General features: G+C 37.6%; 2 protein-coding genes and 1 long non-coding RNA gene across 3 annotated transcripts in view; all 3 read right to left on the bottom strand.

The window, feature by feature from the left end:
* Positions 1 to 9,881: 9,881 nt before the first annotated feature.
* Positions 9,882 to 19,578, bottom strand: LOC103510613 (negative elongation factor A). Its single transcript, XM_008475291.3, has 7 exons — positions 19,513 to 19,578; positions 19,238 to 19,387; positions 14,151 to 14,442; positions 13,681 to 13,854; positions 11,845 to 12,036; positions 10,816 to 10,875; positions 9,882 to 10,188 (listed from the first exon to the last, which is right to left on the bottom strand). The coding sequence occupies exons 1-7, from the start codon at positions 19,576 to 19,578 to the stop codon at positions 10,025 to 10,027; spliced, it is 1,098 nt and encodes a 365-aa protein (XP_008473513.1). The 3' UTR covers positions 9,882 to 10,024.
* A 3,170-nt stretch (positions 19,579 to 22,748) lies between these two features.
* LOC103510612 (probable multidrug resistance-associated protein lethal(2)03659) overlaps positions 22,749 to 24,926 on the bottom strand; it is a 31,883-nt gene continuing 29,705 nt past the window's right edge. The window contains exon 26 of the mRNA XM_026824622.1: positions 22,749 to 23,064. Coding sequence (XP_026680423.1) covers positions 22,996 to 23,064 — 69 coding nt within the window. The 3' untranslated portion in view covers positions 22,749 to 22,995. The remainder of the gene's footprint in view (positions 23,065 to 24,926) is intronic.
* On the bottom strand, positions 23,472 to 24,367 carry LOC113468017. The gene is made up of 2 exons (XR_003391893.1): positions 24,215 to 24,367; positions 23,472 to 23,501 (listed from the first exon to the last, which is right to left on the bottom strand). It is a non-coding gene; the product is annotated as an uncharacterized LOC113468017 (long non-coding RNA).

The following is a 24,926-nucleotide window of genomic DNA, read 5'->3' as shown; positions in this document are numbered from 1 at the left end:
CAATTGAAAATTGATGAATTTAACGTGCTATCACCCCACAGAGCACAGTACCGCTGCGCTGGCTATCAGATGGGATTCATTTAGCTTTTTTTTTTAAGAGGTTTGACAGAGGGAACTGGAACTGCTATGGTCTTATCGTCCCGAAATCGAAGAGAGAAGGAAGACAGGAAAGGAGAAAGCCAGACGTTCCGAGAACGAACATTATACCATCAGGATAAAATCCGCCCCGGACGGGAATCGAACCCGCGGCCTAGCGCTTACAAGGCAGACGCACTACCAACTAAGCTAACTAGGCTGGCTAGCATTTTTCTGAAGCTTCCCAAAGCGAGTGTCTTAAAATCACTTTTCCAGGACAGCTGTATTGAGGCAGATTTATCTACCTATAGCTGATGGGTTCAGCGGAAGAAGAAGTTCAAGACAGAACAGTTTGGCGGCTTTGGCGAGGCAACATTGGCAAGCCAAAAGTCTTCTAGGCTTCAGATGGCTTTGGCATTAAGTAAGTAAGCTGATGATATGTAGGTACTTAGTAATGATATAAACCCGTCTAGAGCGGTCTCTTTTCACAAAACCTAATTTTACAAGAAGACCAAAGTTGGTTCAGAAATTACCTATCAAATAGGTATGAGTACATGAGCTTCCTTCTTGCAATCGAGATAGTTTATGATAACTTTATGTACTTAGTCAAACCACACATTGTATAGATAGGTTTGTCAAACTATAAGTGCTCTTATAATGTTGTTTTTTTTTTCTTCTTCCTTCCTTCATTAAATGCATGCATATGTATGTATTTGGACGGCATTATGCAGAAAAGAACCGTCCAAAAATGTGTGCATTTTGGTTTCTGTTGACTGGTTCTTTTCTGCTTAATTAATGCTGTCCATTTGAAATGATGTACCTACTAATTTACTACTCTTACAGGTACGTAGGTACATATTGGTATATGAGTTAAAATATCCCTGGACAGCTATTTCGAGCTTTTGGGTCTCATAAGCAGTCCTAACCGAACATCAGTCCAAGCGAACCGTCCAAAAATGTGTGCATTTTGGTTTCTGTTGACTGGTTCTTTTCTGCTTAATTAATGCTGTCCATTTGAAATGATGTACCTATTAATTTACTACTCTTATAGGTACGTAGGTACATATTGGTATGAGTTAAAACATCCCTGGACAGCTATTTCGAGCTTTTGGGTCTCATAAGCAGTCCTAACCGAACATCAGTCCAAGCTTTTTCTTAGCCAGCCTAGTTAGCGGGGGGGGGGGGGGGAGAAACACAGAGGGAGAGAGTGACAGAGGGGGAAGAAACAGTTGGTCTATAGTCTATACTGATTGCTGAATGATTGATGGTGCGGGTTCTCTGGTCACCTGTTCCAAGCTCAGGACGGATCACTGCATTTAAGAAACTTCCCGAGAATTCGGCTGGTAGATACATATCTGACCGTCTGTCATTTTTATCATAAGGTGGTCCCTCTTAAAAAAAAAGCTTTTTCTGATCTCAAAATGTGTTATTATGAAAATTCAAGTTGATCCTACAGAGCTAGAATAAAATCACGTTGTTGACTCTGTGACACTGAAAACGTGTCGAAACTAGCTTTTTTTTTCGCTCACCCCATCTTTACTCAATTCACTCAAATATGTGGCACCTATGGGCTATGGGTTAGAGGTCCCAGAATCATTCATTATTCAACGATATATCTACCCAATTTTTTATCTCTCCCCTTTCCCTTTCCCCCACTTCTTCTTCCTTTTCCTTCCTCTCCTCCTTTCCTTTTCTCCCACTTCTCCTTCTTCCCCCTCTCCCTCTCCTCCTGCCCTTTTGTCCCTTCTCCTCCTTCCCTCCCTCTCAAACAGATACAAACTTTTTATCAATTTGGGGCGAAAAAAGAGGTAAAAAAAATCTCGGTTTTGTGGAGAAAAATCTATCTTGAAACTGTAAAAGTTGACTCTCTGGGGAGCCCATGGAATGGCAAATACAGAAGAGTCACATATGGAATGGTGTGTTCAATTTTGTAGTGGTGGAGGTAGAATGGATTTTGAATAGAATGGAATATTCGAGTAGAATAGATTTTGAGTAGAATAGAATATTTGTGTAAATTAGATTTTGAATAGAATAGAATATTTGGGTAAAATAGATTTTGAATAGAGTAGAATATTCGTGTAGAAAAGATTTTAAAGCTTTAGAATTTCCATATATACAATACAATTTTCGTAGCTATAGAAGTATAGATAGGTACTAGGTAGTTAGGTACTTCATACATAGGTATTTTCAATTGGATTAGTGGAGATGCACTGAGAAAAAAACTAGGGTGCCGGCAGCCTAATCGGGTGACTGGGTTCTGGCACCCTGTTATTGAACATTCCAACCGGCTAAATCAGGGGAAGTAACCCAAAAATAGAGTTCTTAAACACTAAACTTGTGGCACCTTGTCACCATTTTCTTTTTCTCAGTGTGCCAATTCTCGCTTGTGAATCATTAGTGGAGATGTCAAAATTACAATATTGAATTGATAAGAAGGTACAAAAAAAAAAAAACTAGTAGGTATTACCTAACTATTATTAGCGAAAATGTCACATATCAATAAATTATAAGTGGTTGTAGTAGCCTAGCTAGCTTGGAAGCCAGTGCGCTTGCCTTCTAAAGGGTTTCATTTTCGCCCGGGGCGAACCTTGTCCTAAAAGGTTCGTTCTTGGAACGGCTGACTAACTAGGTACTCCTTCTAGCATATTCTACCAAGGATACTTAAAAAAGACAAATTTTCAGATCCAAAGAGAACTAAAAACCGGAACCATCCCTGCCAGCGATCTCTTTGCGTACAAATTACACCGTAAACCCTAACGTTAATTTGCTCTATATAGTGTATAGGTATCAAACTTAATTGTTTTATTCGTCAGATCAAAAAAACCTCTCAGGAATGAAGGGGGTGAGGGTCAGTAAAAAAAAAAAATCTACTAGCTCTCAATCTAAAAGGGTTTTCCCTCCTGTATTTTTTCCCAGCATTCCCTCAGGAGTTATACGGAGAGAGGAGGGGGAGTAATAAAGATATTAACAATGTACGAATGAATGGGAATAAACTGAGAGGGAGAAAGAGAGGGATGGAGGGAGAATTAACTGAAGGAGGGGGGGGAGAGAGAGGGAGAATTAACTGAATGAGGGGAGAAGGTCATGTTGTAAACTTTATTGGGAAGAGCACTTCCCGATGGGAGGGGGAAAATCAAAAGGGAGGGAATTTTTTTACTGGAAAAAATTGCGGCTTAAGATTTTTTTAGAAGTGTTTTCAATACTCTTTTCTGAAGAGGTTTGATAGAAGGAACTGTATAAAAACGAATTTCTGTCTCATCGTTCCGAAATCGAAGAGAGAAGAAGGACAGAATATGAGAAAGCCAGATGTTCTGAGGACGAACCTTATCGAACCCGCGACCTAGCGCTTACAATGGAGGCACGCTACTCTCCAAGCCAAGTCCCACATTTCAAGAGGGTCCACGCCCTTGTTTGCCCCTAAGTCTTTCAGGTTTTTACTAAATGGAGAACAAGGAGTTTAGGTAAACCTAAGTCACGCCTTACCATTGTATGAACAATATTTGTGGTTACAAAATGATTTTCTTTTGTAATAAATATGAAGGAACTGTAAAAACGAATTTCTCAGAATTTCTGTCTCATCGTTCCGAAATCGAAGAGAGAAGAAGGACAGAATATGAGAAAGCCAGACGTTCTGAGGACGAACCTTATCGAACCCGCGACCTAGCGCTTACAAGGGAGGCACGCTACTCTCCAAGCCAAGTCCCACATTTCAAGAGGGTCCACGCCCTTGTTTGCCCCTAGGTCTTTCAGGTTTTTACTAAATGGAGAACAAGGAGTTTAGGTAAACCTAGCAGTCATGCCTTACCATTGTATGAACAATATTTGTGGTTACAAAATGATTTTCTTTGTAATAAACATGAATGTTTTGATAAAGTACATTATTGCAGAATAGAATATCCTACCTTTTTTATCCTGCCCAATCCTTTAAATGAAGCACACAAAAAAACAAAGCCGCCATTTTGGATTCTCTCAAAGGAGTTAAGGTTTAATAGGAATTTAATTGTATTAACACGTTTTTTTCTATCCCCTATAAAAAATAAAGGGAGCTACTCAAAGTCATTTGCTTTCCCAAGTTGGGAGTTTTTGAAGTTTTGATTCATGGATTTGTTGTTGTTGTTGTTGTTTGTTTTGTTGTTCGTGTTGTTTTTGGAGGAAAATTCGGCGCGGCGATAGAAAGAAATAGGTGGACAGGGATTCATATTAATGTAGGAAATTGACGGATTCTCCCTTTGTATCGTTAATATCTCCGTAAATAATGGTTTCTTAGAAAATTCAAGATAATGGAATTAAAGAGGGCAAAAAGGGGTACTTTTCTATCAGGAGAAATTCAATGGGTTTCAGTGGAAACTTGAAGAAAAATCGAATTGAAAAAATGGTAGTTTTTAAAGAGACACAAAAAAATCTTTTTCTCAAGCCTCTGGTTGTGTTTGAGGGAGGGTTTTACCAAAACAGGGAATCTTATCTTTTAGTAAATTTTGTGTTCTTTTCAATGGGGCAATCAGTTTTTTATTATCTTCATTGGTTCAAGAGATAAAGGCGTTTTAAGGGGACAAGGTATGAAAAATGTTGAAAAACAGAAAATCCTTCATAACTCCGCCCCCGTTGAAAATCGGATCTGTCCAGATAGCTTTTTCTGGTAGCCCTTTAGGTCCTGCATCAACCCTCAAGCGTTGTACAGTCGTTCGCGGGACACCCTGTGTACTACCATATCATTTTCGATAGGTACTTAACCGTTGATGTTAACTAGGGACCTCAAAACGTGTTTTGACACTAAAAACTGACCATCGAAAATTTGACCCGATTACATTACTTTCCTTCCTATAGGATAAGGAAAGTAATAAAAACTAATATTTGAGGGGTTTTAGTTATGGTTTTGGGGGGGTCTACTCTCATAATTTTTTCGATATATCTAACCGTTTAGTGAAAACCGCCAAAAAGCGGTTATTTTTGCCTGTGGGCGGAGTCCAGTGCAACTTTTGCCGATTTTCAGATTTTTCCCTTTACTTACTAATCAAAACCTACCATCCTGCCAAATTTCAAGTTTCTACGACATCGGGAAGTGCCTAATCACTTTGCTGAGTGAGGTAGTAAAAAAATTGCGATTTTAGGTTCTGTGAACTGTTAAACTGTAGACCTCACTCAGATTCTTTTGCCTAAGCTGAGACTTTAACAATAACGTCCTCTCATATCGACAAATTGTTGTTAAACTTGGTACCGTGTTAAACTTTGGTGAAATTTGAATTGAAATTCTTCAAGTCTTCCCATAGTTCCCACCTTTTATGAATGTTCTTCCTCCACTTCCTCCTTTTCTGTTCCTTTTCCTCTCCTCTTCCACCTTTTCGTCCCTTTGTGCTTTTCATGCAAAATTCTCACTCAAGTATTAACAAAAGGTCCCTTCGGTTCTAATTCACGTTTCTGGTAAGTATCTAGGTAGGTACCTATCTACATATTTCTATTTCCAATAAGTCCAATATTCGCCTTTGACTCTGTCGGGTGGGTGTTAGGCAAGGATTATAGGTTCGTGCACTCCATTGATGAGTTTTCAGTTTTCATCCCTAGGGAAGGAAGATTGTATAAAGTTCTCATTTTCCGGGAGTAAATGAACTTTTCCGTCGCATTCTGGCAGTATAAACAGGGTTCTATTCTATTTTCAGTTCTGTGAACTGTTAAACTGTAGACCTCACTCAGATTCTTTTGCCTAAGCTGAGACTTTAACAATAACGTCCTCTCATATCGACAATTGCTGTTAAACTAGGTACCGTGTTAAATTTTGGTGAAATTTGAATTAAAATTCTTCAAGTCTTCCCACAATTCCCACCTTTTATGAATGTTCTTCCTCCACTTCCTCCTTTTTTGTTCCTTTTCCTCTCCTCTTCCACCTTTTCGTCCCTTTGTTCTTTTCATGCAAAATTCTCACTCAAGTATAACAAAAGGTCCCTTCTGTTCTAATTCACGTTTCTGGTAAGTATCTAGGTAGGTAACTATCTATTTCTATTTCCATAAGTCCAATATTCGCCTTTGACTCTGTCGGGTGGGTGTTAGGCAAGGATTAAGTTCGTGCACTCCATTGATGAGTTTTCAGTTTTCATCCCTAGGGAAGGAAGATTGTATAAAGTTCTCATTTTCCGGGAGTAAATGAACTTTTCCGTCGCATTCTGGCAGTATAAACAGGGTTCTATTCTATTTTCAGAATCTAATACCATAAAATGTCACAATGCAAAGGACCTTAGACTGTGGGGGTAAAGGGAGCTTTTGAGTATTGTTTTGTACCAAGTTTGTTTTAGTACAGTCAGTGCTATCTGAGCAGGATAAACAAGGTTTAAGTATTCTATTCTATTCTACATACTCTATTTGTTTGTTACACAATACTTCGAAAAGTAATTTAATCTTTACTCCAAGGAATCCAATTACTCTGTGGCGAAGAAGATTCTATAGGAGTACAGACACTTACTTAGTCAAATTAAGAAGAATAATTCAATTTCCAATTATTTCAAAGACGACATTCCAATTATTCGAACAGTAAATGCGTGTACAGAGTAATATAGACAAATAACCCCTATGTAATGTACCTATCTATATTTAATTTGAATATTCGTGTAATTAGACCAAGTAACCAAATAATTTGGCCACCTATGGCGAGAGAAGGGTCTTCAAAAAGCACCAAATGGAATCCAGTCAATTATACGTACAAATTTCGTTGGTACCTAGGTACTTATTGGTGGAGATATCTACACCTACAGCACCACATACTGTCTGTATGTTATTGATATTCAAGTAATGTTATTAGTGGAGATAGTCTGATTCAATTTTATACGCCAGGAGTGTCATTGGTGAAAAGTTCTAGAACTTCCCAGTCATTAGTAGCGAATCTCTAGTCCCAAGCTGGCGTTCCCATAGAAGGACTTATCCAAACCTGGTCGACCTATATATCAAATTAAAGATCTTTTTACCAGGAACACGAATGTGGTGGTGCAAATTTTGTCCAGAAAACCAAAAAGCCTGGTGAAAGGTGAAAGAAAGGCATGTTTCGCATGTCCCGGCACGCGCAGAGCTTCGTCCTATAGCTCTTGACGTTCGCGCGCTTTCCGGCACGCTTCAACCGTTCTCCTCATGACATCAGAAATAACCTTATCCAAGGTGAAAGAATTTTATTTTATTTATTATGGGACTGGTTGCTCCTCTCCCAAGAGAGTATGCAATTAACACTGCGACCTCTGTAGATCTATTGTGACCAGTATTTTTTCCCCTGCCCAAGCTGCTATACCCTGGCCTTGATGGAACCTAGAAGTACCCTCATTGGTATATTTCAACCTCCCCAGTTTCTCTAAAATTCACCTGTAGCACCTCTAAAGAGTCTGCACACTCAGGTTTATTCCAGAGAAAATCTGTGAGTTCATCTACTATCCCATTAAGAGGATACCAAGAGGTGCCTAGGCCAGAGAGCTACTTGGGGCCCCCGAACTGAAGGGGTCTAATGAGGGATGAGGGGTTTGATAGGTCTGTTATCCCAAGGCCTTGATGTAACCTAGAAGTACCCTCACTGGTATATTTCAACCTCCCCAGTTTCTCTAAAATTCACCTGTAGCACCTCTAAAGAGTCTGCACACTCAGGTTTATTCTAGAGAAAATCTGTGAGTTCATCTACTATCCCATTAAGAGGATACCAAGAGGTGTCATCGAGGCCAGAGAGCTAGTTCAGGGCCCCTAAATCGTAGGGGTCTGATGAGGGATATTCAGGTACATAATTATGTCGTTGTACCCTACTTCCTGAGACGGACTTGACCATAGTCCCATTCAGGTACCCTCAAAAGAGCCAGTGTTATTGTCTGTGGCTTGACAGGGCTGGTTTTGTCTCAGTTTTACGTCCTCCAGCGAGACGAGTTGTTGTTATTGTTGTCTATGTCATGGTAGTAGATGTCAACATATATGGTACCCTCAAAAGAGCCAGTGTTATTGTCTGTGGCTTGACAGGGCTGGTTTTGTCTCAGTTTTACGTCCTCCAGCGAGACGAGTTGTTATTGTTCTCTATCATTTTTTGTCATGGTAGTAGATGTCAACATATATGTACTACCATATCATTTTCGATAGGTACTTAACCGTTGTTCTAATGTTAATAAAAACTAATATTTGAGGGGTTTTAGTTATGGTTTTGGGGGGGTCTACTCTCATAATTTTTTCGATATCTCTAACCGTTTAGTGAAAACCGCCAAAAAGCGGTTATTTTCGCCTGTGGGCGGAGCCCAGTGCAACTTTTGCCGATTTTCAGATTTTTCCCTTTACTTACTAATCAAAACCTACCATCCTGCCAAATTTCAAGTTTCTACGACATCGGGAAGTCCCTAATCACTGCCTAATCAGTGAGTGAGTAAAAAAATTGCGATTTTTGCGCCTCTATATCTCCGGAACTACTATGTATTAAGAGCTCAAATTTTCAAGGTATGTTTATATACCTGACCTAAATATGTGCCCTGAATTTCAAAAGTTTATCTATAGAGGAAGCTTCTCCGGAACTACTAGGTATTAAGAGCTCAAATTTTCAAGGTATGTTTATATACCTTACCTAAATATGTGCCCTGAATTTCAAAAGTTCATCTTTAAAGGAAGCTGATCTATGAAGGTGAGAAAAACCTGCCGAATCGGTTCGTGTAAAAATACACAGGCGTGCTTACTGGAACTTGGCCTGGCGCACTGCCGTGCGCTCAGATGTTGAAATTTGATCTACTTACTCGTAATTGATTTTTTGAAATATTTATGTACTGAGATTAAGCAACGTTGTACAGGGCTGGTATTTGGACGGGTCTGGACAACCACTCGGGCTGCGTTAGGTAACTGTGAGTAGCTGGTTGAAATATCCTTACTCGTAATTGATTTTTTGAAATATTTATGTACTGAGGTTAAGCAACGTTGTACAGGGCTGGTATTTGGACGGGTCTGGACAACCACTCGGGCTACGTTAGGTAACTGTGAGTAGCTGGTTGAAATATGAGCGAAATGACGAAGCAGAAAAGTCCGATTTAACTTTTTTAGTTAGAGAGCTGCCTCTCAAATGCCAAAAGTAAATGAATGAAAGTTTTGAAAAACTAAATATTGTTTGTGTCTCTTATCGCCCATCTGATGAGGGACATACTATAGGATGGGCATGCTACGACACAGACCACATGAGTAGCAGTTAATTTATTATCAATAAATTTTAAATAGACATCTATTTTTAATTTATTTAATTTTTCTTTCTATACAATCACAATTCCCCCAAAAAAAAAAAAAAAAAAAAAAAAAAAATTCGGCCCGAAGGACCAAATAAAACTTCTCATTTTTCTCTCACAACTACAACACTAGCGTTTTATATTTCTTGATTCCATTCGCCTGTATTGTAATTTATTTGGAAGTTCTTGCTCTCTCTCTCTCTCTCTCTCTCTCTCTCTCTCTCGCTCGCTCTCAGTACCTACAGCATTTTTAAAAAAAACTTCAATTTTCAACTCTCTCATTTACAACTATGACACAAGGGTTTTATATTTCTTGATCCTTTTCCCTTCGCCCGTGTTGTAGTTCATTTGGAAGTGCTCTCTCTTTCTGTCCTGCATCTCTCTCTCTCTCTCTCTCTCTCTCTCAAAAAAAAATCCGGCCCGAAAAGACCAAATACAAACTTTTTATTTTTCACTTATCCCTTTTTCTCTCTCTCTCTCTCTCTCCCTCTTACATAAAAAAAGAAAAATCTGGCCCGAAAAGGCCAAAAAAAAAACCTTTAATTTTCAACTCTCTCATTTACAACTAAAAAAAAAAAAAAAAAAAAAAAAAAAAATCCGGCCCGAAAAGACCAAATAAAAACTTTTTATTTTTCACTCATCCCTTTTCTCTCTCTCTCTCTCCCTCCCTCTTACATAAAAAAAGAAAAATCTGGCCCGAAAAGGCCAGAAAAAAAACCTTTAATTTTCAACTCTCTTATTTACAACTATGACACAAGGGTTTTAACTTTCTTGATCTTCTTCCATTCGCCCGTGTTGTAGTTCATTTGGAAGTGATGCTCGACCAGCACAGGGTCCCCGAGTGGATGTATCTCTTGGGATTCGGACAGCTTGATGGTCACTACATTCCCGTACGTCGGACACGGGTTTTCTGAAGAGAAAAAGTAAAAAGAAGAAAGCAGTTTGTTATAAATTGGGAATTTACATAGGCAGTTAAATATTGTTGTAGTTCATTTGGAAGTGATGCTCGACCAGCACAGGGTCCCCGAGTGGATGTATCTCTTGGGATTCGGACAGCTTGATGGTCACCACATTCCCGTACGTCGGACACGGGTTTTCTGAAGAGAAAAAGTAAAAAGAAGGAAGCAGTTTGTTATAAATTGGGAATTTTCATAGGTAGTTAAATATAAATTAGAAAAATGACTTAAAAAGAGTCAATTCTTGAAATTCGCCGACTTCTCTCTTTTTTTTTTTTCTTTTTATTCGCTCTTTCCCATGTACAGACGGGGTCGGCGTTTTTCGTCAGCCTCTCAATCAGCCCTAACTAGGGTGATTGCTTTGGGCTGACATTTGGTTTTTGGCTACAAATTTTACGAGAGGATGCCCTTTGCACTCAAACTTTGCTATTTCTTCAGCAAAGGAAATTCAGGCTGGTATACTCATTGATTAAAGGACCCAGCCAGACTAAGCTGGTATACTCGCTGTTTACCGTCCCCCAGCCAGACTAAGCTGGTCTACTCCCTGTTTACCGTCCCCCAGCCAGACTAAGCTGGTCTACTCCCTCGTGAGGAAGCAGACAGGGCGCTCAGCTCGGAATTCCTCTTGGCTTCCTCCAATTCTGTGAAATTCGAGAGAGAAAAAATTGTTAGTTGTAAGCATGGGGGTATAAGGTAGGGGAGGGGAAAAAACGATCCCGATGTGTATCCTTCAAAAAATGAAAAAAGAATAACATGGTGTTCATAAAAGTGGCGCGAATTTCAAATTTTGAAAACCAAAACCAGTAAAATAACAGCACGAATAGCTTATTTCATCATTATTGATAAAATAAGCTCTTGTGAGAAAAAAGTTCATAATCATGCACTAATAAACCCGATGGTTCTCAAAATTTGAAATTCGCGCCACTCTTATGAGCACAACATGGCGGTTTGTTTATATTTTTTTAAGGATACGCTTTTATAACACATGAGGTAAAGGGGACCCTCAATCCACTACTTGAGCTCCTTGGTTCAAAGTAATTTATGTTATGACTTACATTTTAGACAGTGCAAGGTATGCTAGCAATTTGTAGGTACCTACTCATGTACTCATGGTGCAAATAGTGAATTTGAAGCCTGTTTAAGCCAGCCTAGTTAGCTTAGTTGGTAGTGCATCTGCCTTGTAAGCGCTTACATTCTCTAATGCTATTCAAAGTCTCACCTTGCTTCTTTTTCTTCTTAGCCTGTGCATAGCCGGAAAAAAGTTCATAATCATGCACTAATAAACCCGATGGTTCTCAAAATTTGAAATTCGCGCCACTCTTATGAGCACAACATGGCGGTTGGTTTATATTTTTTTAAGGATACGCTTTTATAACACATGAGGTAAAGGGGACCCTCAATCCACTACTTGAGCTCCTTGGCTCAAAGTAATTTTTTTAAGGATACGCTTTTATAACACATGAGGTAAAGGGGACCCTCAATCCACTACTTGAGCTCCTTGGCTCAAAGTAATTTATGTATTTTATGTTATGACTTACATTTTAGACAGTGCAAGGTATGCTAGCAATATGTAGGTACCTACTCATGTACTCATGGTGCAAATGTCTCACCTTGCTTCTTTTTCTTCTTAGCCTGTGCATAGCCAAGTGGCTGTTCCGTAATGTCCAGAAGCTTGATACCACCGTCTTTTCTTCCCGCAGGATTCCTGGGTATCGACATAATGGGACGGGACAGTGAGGAAGACAGAGTTGGGGATCGGAAACCCCCACTGGGGACTCGACTGGGGATGCCTTTGAGGGGGGCTGTAGGAAATGGAGAGAAAAAGTTAATAAATTAATTAATTATTTAGGATTCAGTCTTCTCTGAGAGCTCTTCATAAAAGAGATAGGTGTGTTATGTTTGACCACAATTTTCAAACCTTTTAGAGACCATTACCCCAATGTGCAGCAGCAGTATATAAAAAAAATCTTTTCTTTAATCTGCCAAATCAAGTGATTTGAACTCGGTTTGTTTCTGTTTGTTCCATGAAAACACTCTAATTTTAAGTATTTGTTATCCTTTCACAAATCTTTGACATACACCTAAAGGTCTGATCAATTTTTGGGCCCCATAAAGGTTTTTGAGGCCCTGTAGAACCTTTTTCCCTGAGTAAGATTTACAGCTCACTCACAAAAATTCAGTTAGGTCTAAAGCAGTGCTTCTCAAAGTTGTTGCCACCATGGCACTTTTTTTAGAGTCCTATTTTTCCATGGAACCCCCAGAAGCATTGGTCTAAAATCCATTTGCTCCCGCGTCAGCTCCAGGGTCGCCGGGTTGGAATTAATGGGGGCGGCAATCGTGATCTGTTGCGGGGTGGCGGACCGCAGGGGCTGCTGGGGCGTCGGCGGCGGCGTCGGCTGAAATGGCGGCAAAATATGGGGTTATATTTCTTTCTTTTTTATTCTTTTCTTAAACTTAAAGAAGAAAGAAGGTTATATTTGCGTATTTGTAAACTCTTCCTATGAAATTTATAAGACTTTGTTTAGACTGCAGAAGTAAAGGGACTTTTCAGTCTCATTCTGGCAGGATAAACCGAATTACCATAACGTGTATGGCAGGCCTTACGGGGCAAGGGACCAAAAAGTAACATATGTTATTCCGTCGTGCTAAGGCCCCCTTATCGTGAATTTCATGCGACTTTTTTCCGAATATCCTGTAGGTAATGTAATTTAAATGAGAGCGTTCCCACTTACACACAACACGATTTTTTTTTCGAATGTCAAGTGGGAAAGGGCCTTTACCTCTATTATTCAATTTACCTGTGGTATAACTTGTTCATGTAGTAGGAAACTCAGAGGAATATGTTGCACTATAACATGATTGTTGCTGGCGCAGCTGACGACGTCCGATGCAACATTATTGATGATGGTGGTGTTGCTACACAATATATTATTACCTGTGGTAGGTATAACTTGTTCATGTATTAGGGAACTCTGAGGAATATGTTGCACTATAACATGATTGTTGCTGGCGCAGCTGGTGCAACATTATTGATGATGGTGGTGTTGCTACATAATATATTATTACCTGTGGTATAACTTGTTCATGTATTAGGGAACTCTGAGGAATATGTTGCACTATAACGTAAATAAATAAATAAACCTTTATTTGGTGGTCATTTTAGGCACAATACATACTTATAAGTTTAGAAATACATACAAAAAATAAATAAATAAATAAACCTTTATTTGGTGGTCATTTTAGGCACAATACATACTTATAAGTTTAGAAATACATACAAAAAATAAACCTACTCGTATGTATACCTATGAATATAACCATCATACATGAAGTATTTGTAAGTTCTACCCATTTGAAAAATATGGCCAAGCTCAAGGCCAAGACCCCAATTAAGCAACTGCTGAAGTATAGAAGCACTGGTCTAAAGACTCTAAAATACCACTCACTTGTGTCAGTCATTTTCCGTGGCATTCCCCTCGACCGGACAGGCACAGTGGGTGCAGCAGCTTTTTTCATGTTAGATGCAGCATCCATAGATTTTTGTACAAGCTCTGCTCGGAGAGCGGCAGATTTGGGCTTCCTCTTGAGAGTGAAGTGTTTGATCACAGAGGACTGCTGACCTGTAAGTCAATAATTATTAGTTGGTTGGATTAATAAAAGATTGACTTGAATCAAAAGAAAACAAAATGATTTGTTTAAAATCAATCTCACAAAAAATGTATTTCTTCTGACTCATTTTCATTGCTGTTAGGATTTAAATCTTTAAATAATTTTCATTGCCAATGGGATTTAGATTTACAGCCCTCTTGATTAAAAGTGCAATATTACAAGGGCTACTTGTTTTTTCCCCCCATTTTTAATTTATGTTTTACTTTTTTGTGGTAGACAAATAATTTTAAATTCAGAAAAAAATTACCAACAACACTGATTAAGGCAGACTTATTGAGATATTGACACTCGAGTGGTAACATTTGACTATTATTGGACCCGCTACTGTACGAAGAGGACTCGGACCCTTGTCGTTTGACTAGTTTCCGTAGATCATTGATAAGATCACTGAAAATTCTTTTATTCTCAACAATTTCTCCTATTTCTGTGTTCAATGACATGGTGGCGGGATAGGTCTTCATGAGTTCCGCCACCATTGAAACCCACTGCTCTGTGTCGACTGTCGCCACTTCAAGAATTTCTTCTAGTTCAACTTTCCACTGAAAACAAGAATTAATGTTAAAATTAGATTGAATAAAGAAGAAAATAATTTGCTTGATCATTTATAAGATAAGAACATGCCTGTTGTTGTCAGGATGACATTAACGATAAGCAATTGGGTTTCAGACCATCATTCTCCTATTTCTGTGTTCAATGACATGGTGGCGGGATAGGTCTTCATGAGTTCCGCCACCATTGAAACCCACTGCTCTGTGTCAACTGTTGCCACTTCAAGAATTTCTTCTAGTTCAACTTTCCACTGAAAACAAGAATTAATGTTAAAATTAGATTGAATCAAGAAGAAAATAATTTGCTTGATTATTTATAAGATAAGAACATGCCTGTTGTTGTCAGGATGACATTAACAATGAGCATTTGGGTTTCAGAACATCATTACTTCACTGTGTATTTTATTGGCAATTTAACATATCCTTACAGCTTGACTACAGTAAATAAACATAAATACTGTCCAAATATTAAATTTAACAATAGGATACATAGGACAACACTTGTGTCAACAGACTTCCCAGGGCCTCTTGAACCCCCTTTCAATGACAATAAACAAGGTCTGTTCAATTTTAAAGCAGAAGATTCTTTGAGTAGAAAACCAAGTGTCCGAGATTTTTCCACAATTACCCACCAGTTGGACGTGGCCTTTCCCCACCTATTAGAGAAAAATTATTGACAGCTAAAAGATATAACTGCCTCAATATTTGTTCCCAACCTAAAACTCTATCAGATAAGGATCCTGGTCTCCTATTTCTGTGTTCAATGACATGGTGGCGGGATAGGTCTTCATGAGTTCCGCCACCATTGAAACCCACTGCTCTGTGTCAACTGTCGCAACTTCAAGAATTTCTTCTAGTTCAACTTTCCACTGAAAACAAGAATTAATGTTAAAATTAGATCGAATAAAGAAGAAAATAATTTGCTTGATTATTTACAAGATGAGAACATGCCTGTTGTTGTCAGGATGACATTAACAATAAGCAATTGGGTTTTAGAACACCATCACTTCACTGTGTATTTTATTGGCAATTTATCATATCCTTACAGCTTGACTACAGTAAATAAACATAAATACTGTGTAAATATTAAATTTAACAATAGGATACATAGGACAACACTTGTGTCAACAGACTTCTCGGGGACTCTTTAACCCCCTTTCAGTGACAATAAACAAGGTCTGTTCAATTTTTAAGCAGAAGATTCTTTGAGTAGAAAACCAAGTGTCCGAGAGTTTTCCACAGTTACCCACCAGTTAGACGTGGCCTTTTTCCGATCTTGAGCCAAGACCTGCACCTGGAACAGAGGGAATTCAATTACTTTTTTTTGTACTAGAATGAATAGGTATTGTGGGATCACAGCCTATGTGGCGTTGGGTTATGAGTTTGATATTGCAAGTAGCTGGCCTGATGAGGGACTGGAAACATCAATCTTCAATGAACTACCATTCAGGTAAGTCACAATTATACATGGTGTCAGAAGTGGGATCCGAACGCACGCCTGACCTCCTTTCCTCTTGTATTTCGGGACGATAAGACCATTGGACAATGCATACTTTTTACACTTTATAGCTCTAGAGGGAGAAAAAAAGTCCCTGGGATTTAACATAAATTCCCATAAGCCTCAGATACTTCATGGAATTTCTTGCTTGCGTTAGGATCTGTTTTATTTGTATCAGGATGATATTTTTTTGCTAGTTCATAATATGCTTTCTTGATTTCCTTGGCAGAAGAATTCTTTGATATCCCCAGTATTTGATAGTAGTCTTTCCTTTTAAGGTTTGATAAGGATGGACTTGTGTGGAAATGGGGTGAATGTCGAAGATAGATAAGAGGCTGGGGATTGACTAGATGAAATCTATTCAACTGTAGTGCTCCATATTTGAAGCTTGAAAATAATCTTGGAGGTACTCTTATAACTGCCTTCAGAGATAGAAGCATAGTGAGTACCTGTCAAGCTGTATATTAATTTATACAGGTAAACCTTTGAACAAATGAGTAGGTATTTCAATTTTTTGACATTATAATAAGCAGCTCCACCAAGATTTTCAGAGGTTCTGAGTTCGATTCCTAGGAGGTGGGAGTTTTTAATTTCTATTTAAAACTAATTAGAGAAAAATGATGCAATCAAAAGACCATGGTAAGAACATGTAGACTGTAGAGGTACCTTCTGAAGAACAAGGGTTTTCATCAATCCAACTCCCAACACTTCCCTGTGGAGATGTCTGAATGGAGTAAAAACACTTCTTTGTTACATTGCAACTTGAAATGGCTATTTTAGTGTCAAAAAGCAAGAAATTAGAGGAACAAATCACCAAAAAGTACAAAAGTTGCACTTTTTTCAAAAAGTTATGAAAGTTTCAAATTTGAAAACTCCCGCGGTGCCACAAATAAGCCGCGTATACATCTTTTCGACTCCGTGAGCAGTGCGAAAAAATTCCGCTAGAGCATGCAATATCAGCTGATTTTCGAAAAAGTCGCAATCAACACTTCCCTGTGGAGATGTCTGAATGGAGTAAAAACACTTCTTTGTTACATTGCAACTTGAAATGGCTATTTTAGTGTCAAAAAGCAGGAAATTAGAGGAACAAATCACCAAAAAGTACAAAAGTTGCACTTTTTTTCAAAAAGTTATGAAAGTTTCAAATTTGAAAACTCCCGCGGTGCCACAAATAAGCCGCGTATACATCTTTTCGACTCCGTGAGCAGTGCGGAAAAATTCCGCTAGAGCATGGAACAGCGTTATTATCAGCTGACTTTCCAAAAAATCGCAATCAAAAAATTACATAAACAAACAATTTTTAAAAACACTTGTGTACATAGTATTAGATTAGAAATCTGTTAATTTTAGGCCAAGCTCTAAGCAGACACTATGGGTATCATTGGACACTATGGCTATGGGTATCATTTCAGGGCAAGGAGAAGAGGAAGGCATTCTATGATTCTACAATTCTTTTATTTAGGTAAAGGAAGAGTCCATACTCCATACAGCTACAAGAGGTCTTCCTTGGGTCACAGCTACTTTATAGTTTCATCTTACCTAACTATGTCTTGTCAAAATCATAGATTGTTGTACAAGGAACAAAGAGCTTGACAAAATTTTGTGATGAGCCGATGGTAGGAAAGATTGGTGATTTTGTATGGTTTTTATTATTACTCAAATGTTAATCAAATTTTCTATGGCCTTCATTTTACAATATGTTAATCAAAAATCTGTGCCATCATCAAAAATGCCATAAAATCTATCCAATGTTCAACTTCAATTCAATTTAAATATACTCATTATTTTAACAAACATAAAATAATAAACTGTTACTATTAAACCTCTTAAAAAATGAAAATAAATTGTTAATTAAAAATAAGGGATAACAGTGATGATTGATGTAAATTTGGCCTTGAATATTGCATGATTGGCTAATGTCACATGTGGTCTTTATTATCAAGACAGAATCAATATATTTTTTAAACAAGTATGGTAAGGATAGGATTGGGATTATTCAATCCTGTGTCCAATTATATCATTTTATTATGGTAGAATTTTATTGGTAGTTATGTCACAACGCCAGGTAGAATCACAACCCTACTAAAATTTACTCAAGTACAACTTGGCATGATACAATCTGAGTTTTTGGCATGACACAATGTTTAAACTTTGACTGTGGTCTTGGCCATGAAGTGCATATATAATTATGTGTCACACTTTATTTTGTTATTAATTACTCCCATTGTAATTTCAACGGTGCCTTTATATTTATTTTTATTGTTACCAATATTATTTCTTTATTGCTGTAATATTACTTTCTAGTACTTAGAAAATAAAATACATTTATTTTTTAAGAAAATTTTATACCTTGTCTTTTTTTTCAGTATTTTAATTTTTACTTTCTATTATCTTATTCCAGATAAGAACAAAATGATCTCACTGAAAAGCATGTTTTCTTTCCTGCATTGCATATTTCTGCAAATTGCATATTTTATTTAAATGAAGGGGTAATCTTACTGATTTTTAGGTACCTCCACCCCTATTTTTCTGGAAAAAGTCATGGAAATTTTCTGGAAAAGTCACATTCCGGGAAAAGTAACCCTCATTTTCTACTGGTAATACCAGTAGAATGAAAAAAAAAGTGACAGAAAATGACTTAGAAATGGGGATAAGGAGTTAACATTCTAATATTTTTCCATTTCTTTATTTTTTAAAACTTGATAAAAATGATTTAATAAAATCTATGAGCCTAGAAAAGAAAAGGAAGATATCTCTGTATCCTGATAATGCCTGATTACTATCATCCTTATTAACATTCGTGTTGGGTTCCACACTGAAAAATTCTCTCACTAAAGCCCTTTCAGTGACAATAAACAAGGTCTGTTCAATTTTTAAGCAGAAGATTCTTTGAGTAGAAAACCAAGTGTCCGAGAGTTTTCCACAATTATTACCCACCAGTTAGACGTGGCCTTTCCCACCTATTAGAGAAAAATTATTGACAGGTAAAAGATAACTGCCTCAATATTTGTTCCCAGCCTAAAACTCTATCAGATAAGGATCCTGGCAATTGGACAAGATCAAATCTTTGTTACATTTCAAGTTATTCCATCCTCAAGGTACCATAGAGATCAGTCAGACATTCATACTGAAGAAGGCATTTCCATATCTCAAGCCATTCTAGGAGGCACAATAAATGTTGAAGGAATATATGGTGATACTTTATCTGTAGAGATTCAACCAGGGACTTCTTCACACACAAAAATTAAAATTCCTTACAAAGGACTGAAAAATAGGATCCTGGCTTACCTCATCCATGTTTCTGCGCGGAATGTGGAAGAAGGACAGGAGAAGTTTCAGCTTCACCTGGGTTTGCAGATCGGGAAAACAGTCTTTGATATTTTTGAGAACATCTGGATTGAGTTGTGAGCAAATTGACCCGCTGGTCCACGAATCATTCTGAAAAATAGAAACAGCAGTGGTTATGGGCACCACTTTGTTCATGTGAAGATAGAGGTACCCAGGTATCCAAGTGAAAAACAGAAGGATTTAGTGAGAGAATTTTTCAGTGTGGAACCCAACACAAATGGTAATAAGGATGACTTATTGTGGAGCCAAAGCGAAATATCACTATCCCTGACCGTCGCCATTTTCCAACTGAGAAAAAATTTGTTTGTTTATGTAATTTTTTGATGGATCTAGCACAGGGGAGCGTGTTGAGGACGAGATTTTTCGAGAAAAATCCCATGACAACAGTAGGGGGATGGGATTTTATTTTTCATAAAACGTCCCTTTCCCACCATAAATTCTTTGTTTATTTTTGACTTGTAACTTGTACCTAATATTTTTTTTATTTTCTGTTTGTCAAGACCTCACCTCACAACTTTTGAAGAATTTGAAGTAAAATTTCGTTTTTCGTAGGTACTTACCTAATAGGTAATTAGTTTTCTCAACCTCTTTTTATTCTTGCGCTAATTCAAGTCACAAGTGAGTGTTTCTGTTACTTACTATAAAGTACCTACTCTTTTTTGTCTACTGTCATCAAGTCAGTAGTCAGTGTCAGTGTCTCTATAGTCCCTGCTGGATTGCCTTGTTTGAGATATCTAACGTGTGTCTGTGTTGGTACGAGATCAGTTCAAGGAAGATGAAGTTGTGACATAACTACCAATAAAATTCTACCATAATAAAATGATATAATTGGACACAGGATTGAATAATCCCAATCCTATCCTTACCATACTTGTTTAAAAAATATATTGATTCTGTCTTGATAATAAAGACCACATGTGACATTAGCCAATCATGCAATATTCGAGGCGAGGCCAAATTTACATCAATCATCACTGTTATCCCTTATTTTTAATTAACAATTTATTTTAATTATTTTTTAAGAGGTTTAATAGTAACAGTTTATTATTTTATGTTTGTTAAAATAATGAGTATATTTAAATTGAATTGAAGTTGAACATTGGATAGATTTTATGGCATTTTTGATGATGGCACAGATTTTTGATTAATATATTGTAAAATGAAGGCCATAGAAAATTTTATTAACATTTTAGTAATAATAAAAACCATACAATATCACCAATCTTTCCTACCATCGGCTCATCACAAAATTTTGTCAAGCTCTTTGTTCCTTGTACAACAATCTATGATTTTGACAAGACATTGTTAGGTAAGATGAAACTATAAAGTAGCTGTGACCCAAGGAAGACCTCTTGTAGCTGTATGGAGTATGGACTCTTCCTTTACCTAAATAAAAGAATTGTAGAATCATAGAATGCCTTCCTCTTCTCTTTGCCCTAAAAATGCAATCCAATGATACCCATAGTGTCTGCTTAGAGCTTGGCCTAAAATTAACAGATTTCTAATCTAATACTATGTACACAAGTGTTTTAAAATAAAAGAGAGGGGGAAAGGCATTCCCCTTTTTAAAAAGGGGGTGGCAAAACAATTTGTTTTGATAGGTGCCGAAGTGGTTAATGCACCTCCCAATACCTGTACATATTAGGGGAGGTACTTTTCAAAATCTTACAGGTCACTCATGCATAATTTTTTAGGAGATCCCAAAAACATCCAAACATCCCTGTGGTAGGTGGGAAACTCGACTTATTCAACAAATTTAATAAGCTGTATGGAGTATGGACTCTTCCTTTACCTAAATAAAAGAATTGTAGAATCATAGAATGCCTTCCTCTTCTCCTTGCCCTAAAAATGCAATCCAATGATACCCATAGTGTCTGCTTAGAGCTTGGCCTAAAATTAACAGATTTCTAATCTAATACTATGTACACAAGTGTTTTTAAAAAAAAAGAGAGGGGGAAAGGCATTCCCCTTTTTAAAAAGGGGGTGGTAAAACAATTTGTTTTGATAGGTGCCGAAGTGCTTAATGCACCTCCCAATACCTGTACATAGAGGAGGTACTTTTCAAAATCTTACAGGTCACTCATGCATAATTTTTTAGGAGAGCCCAAAAACTGATCCAAGCATCCCTGTGGTAGGTGGGAAACTCGACTTATTCAACAAATTTAATAGATGCAATCCAATGATACCCATAGTGTCTGCTTAGAGCTTGGCCTAAAATTAACAGATTTCTAATCTAATACTATGTACACAAGTGTTTCAAAATAAAAGAGAGGGGGAAAGGCATTCCCCTTTTTAAAAAGGGGGTGGTAAAACAATTTGTTTTGATAGGTGCCAAAGTGGTTAATGCACCTCCCAATACCTGTACATGTACATATTAGGGGAGGTACTTTTCAAAATCTTACAGGTCACTCGGCATAATTTTTTAGGAGAGCCCAAAAACTGATCCAAACATCCCTGTGGTAGGTGGGAAACTTGACTTATTCAACAAATTTAATAAGACAAATGGCATTTTGAAAAAATATTTTTTTCTAACTAATTTAGGTTATGGCAGCCATCATTGAACAATAATTTCAATTTTTTTAAAAAATAAAAAGATACCGAATAATAAAAAATAAAGCGACCTTTGAGATTTTGAAAAGCACCTTCTCATTTTCCAAAAACAAATGTTAAAATATTTTTTTCTAACTAATTTAGGTTATGGCAGCCATCATTGAACAATAATTTCAATTTTTTTAAAAAATAAAAAGATACCAAATAATAAAAAATAAAGTGACCTTTGAGATTTTGAAAAGCACCTTCTCATTTTCCAAAAACAACAGGGAGGAACTAACTAAAAACTTTATTAATAACTAAACTGTAATGAGGAGCCAATCCAACTATGCTATTTGACACCTGAAGTAATCTCCTGACTTATGGTAAGGACCATAATGTGAGATTTAGCTTCGTTTAACTCTTGGACTAAACTTTCTGATTGGTTGAAAGGTATAAGTCAACCAATCAGATAAAAAAAAGAGTTAAAATCTAAACCAAGTTTAAACACAGAATCTCTCTAACTAAACTGTAATGAGGAGCCAATCCAACTATGCTATTTGACACCTGAAGTAATCTCCTGACTTATGGTAAGGACCATAATGTGAGTTTTAGCTTCATTTAACTCTTGGACTAAACTTTCTGATTGGTTGAAAGGTATAAGTCAACCAATCAGATATAAAAAAAGAGTTAAAATCTAAACCAAGTTTAAACACAGAATCTCTCTCTTTTTTTTTTATTGTTTTACATGCTATTTGACACCTGAAGTAATCTCCTGACTTATGGTAAGGACCATAATGTGAGTTTTAGCTTTGTTTAACTCTTGGACTAAACTTTCTGATTGGTTGAAAGGTATAAGTCAACCAATAAGATAAAAAAAAGAGTTAAAATCTAAACCAAGTTTAAACACAGAATCTCTCTCTTTTTTTATTGTTTTATAATTTTATTCTCAAAAATAATTGGAGCCCAGGGTCCATTCTTCAATGGACTTCCTTTCCACTTGGCCTGCTTTTTTTCCGCTTTTTCAGGCTAAGTGTGTTTTTGTGGAGACATTTTTGAAATGTCCCCAAACACAATGTTTTTTGATAATCAGGAATAATTTCTACAGGGATGTAGTTCATTGACATAACAGGGAGTGGATTAAATCAAAGAGCTGAGTATGTGGAATCTCACAAGTCCTTCTTGTCCTCACTTGGTTGTTCATTGGTAGGTTTGCTGAAGTACTTGTTCTTGTAGTTCTGAAATCAGAAACACAAAGTATGAATTTAAATTGCTATCTAAAGTTCAGTAGAAGGAAAACCAATAATTCATCAGGGAGAAAAAAAAAAATCGGAAAGAAAAATAGGTAGTCGTTCGACACAATAAGCAACGTGTGAACGGTTCTTAAATTTCATGGCCAACTTCCCACATGTGTCCGCCATCTTGAATCATGTTGCTCTCACCTTTTGCTAGCTTCCCTCACATAAACACGATTAAAAAAAGTTCGCAGGCAGGCAGGAAGGTAATTAAAATTGAAATTAATTAATTAAAGGAATAAAAAAATACGACAACCTGTGGATTTCCAGTGCGAAAATATACAGAAGAGTGTTAATTTACAGGTGAAACATCCCTACTATCGTTCAATAGCAAGAATTTGAAACGGGAAACGTTTGCTGCCCGAAAATAGGACAGGTTCCTGAAAAAAAAAAAAAAAAAAAAGTTGGAATGAAAAAGGGGTTAAACCTTAAACCTCACCCAGTCAGAGTAGGGTCGGAAAAAGACAGCACACGATTGACCACATGGTCACCCCTCCGTATACTAACCACGCGCAACGTCACTTAACTTGACTGATCCATGGGGAAGTGGACTTTCAACGTTCTATCGCCGAAAACGCTGTTGCGTGGACTACTCATGGTCACCCCTCCGGATACTAACCACGCGCAACGTCACTTAACTTGACTGATCCATGGGGAAGTGGACTTTCAACGTTCTATCGCCACGCAGCGCTGTTGCGTGGACTAGACTAGAATAGAATTGCGACAGAAGACTAGGCAAGAGGTTTGATAGAGGGAACTGTAACTGCTATGGTCTTATAGTCCCGAAATCGAAGAGAGAAGGAAGACATGATAAGAGAAAGCCAGCCGTTCCGAGAACGAATATTATCCGGAGTGAATGAAATCCGTCCCGGGTGGGAATCGAAACCGCGGCCTAGCGCTTACAAGACAGACGCACTACCAACCAAGCTAACTAGGCTGGCCAAGACAGGATTAGATTACATTACATTAAAATGGGGGTCTTTCCTGTCGAAGCTACTGTGTGCGGAGTCCAGTATGTAGGACTATTGCACCGAAGACAGGATTGAATTTAAGAAATACATTGAAAATACCAAGCTGAAATACTATGGATTACCTGAGGTATAATGGAGAGACGGGCTCTTAGGTCATGTAGACCTAGAGAGGATGTTTCTATAGAGTCAATGCGAATCGAACCCTCGTTTATCGCCAAACGGAACAGGGCCTGAATTAGAGAGGATTTACCGGCTCCTGTGCGACCTGAAATAGAGAATAGTTCCTTAGTTACGATCAATTTTTATGATTATAATCAAGGCTTTAATAGCAATAGTCTTACTTGGGGTGGGTTTCATCAACTTCTTTTGTAGCCTCTAACAGGCCAGTTAACTTAACAGCTCTGTTAAGGGGTGAAAAACTGTTGACATCCACTATTACTGTTGACTTGTTAGAGTCCGTTCCCACTTGTCGTGAGTTTCATCCTATTTTTTTCTTCCAAACGTCTTGTAGGCAATTTAACTTAGGCCAGCCACGAACTATCAGGTAGACCTAACGACAGGTATCTACACCTGATCAGGTCTACCCGATAGTGTGTGTGCTCATCAGGTGTCAGGTAGACCTGACAGATGGACCGTAACTGTTAGGTCTAGAATGAGTGCTTGGCCTAAGGAACCTAAAACAATGAATTATAATGCCACGTTTTGCCTAAGGCAGCAAATAGCATTGAAAAATATTACTTTCCTTCCTATAAGATATGACAAGGAAAAAAAAAAAAATAATAAAATAAAAAAAAAAAAAAACCAGGAACACTTCACCCCCCCCAACACCCGACC

Source organism: Diaphorina citri, unplaced genomic scaffold (assembly GCF_000475195.1).
Source record: "Diaphorina citri unplaced genomic scaffold, Diaci psyllid genome assembly version 1.1 scaffold623, whole genome shotgun sequence".
NCBI classification, from domain to species: Eukaryota; Metazoa; Arthropoda; class Insecta; order Hemiptera; family Psyllidae; genus Diaphorina; species Diaphorina citri.
This window is presented reverse-complemented; position numbering and strand designations above follow the sequence as displayed.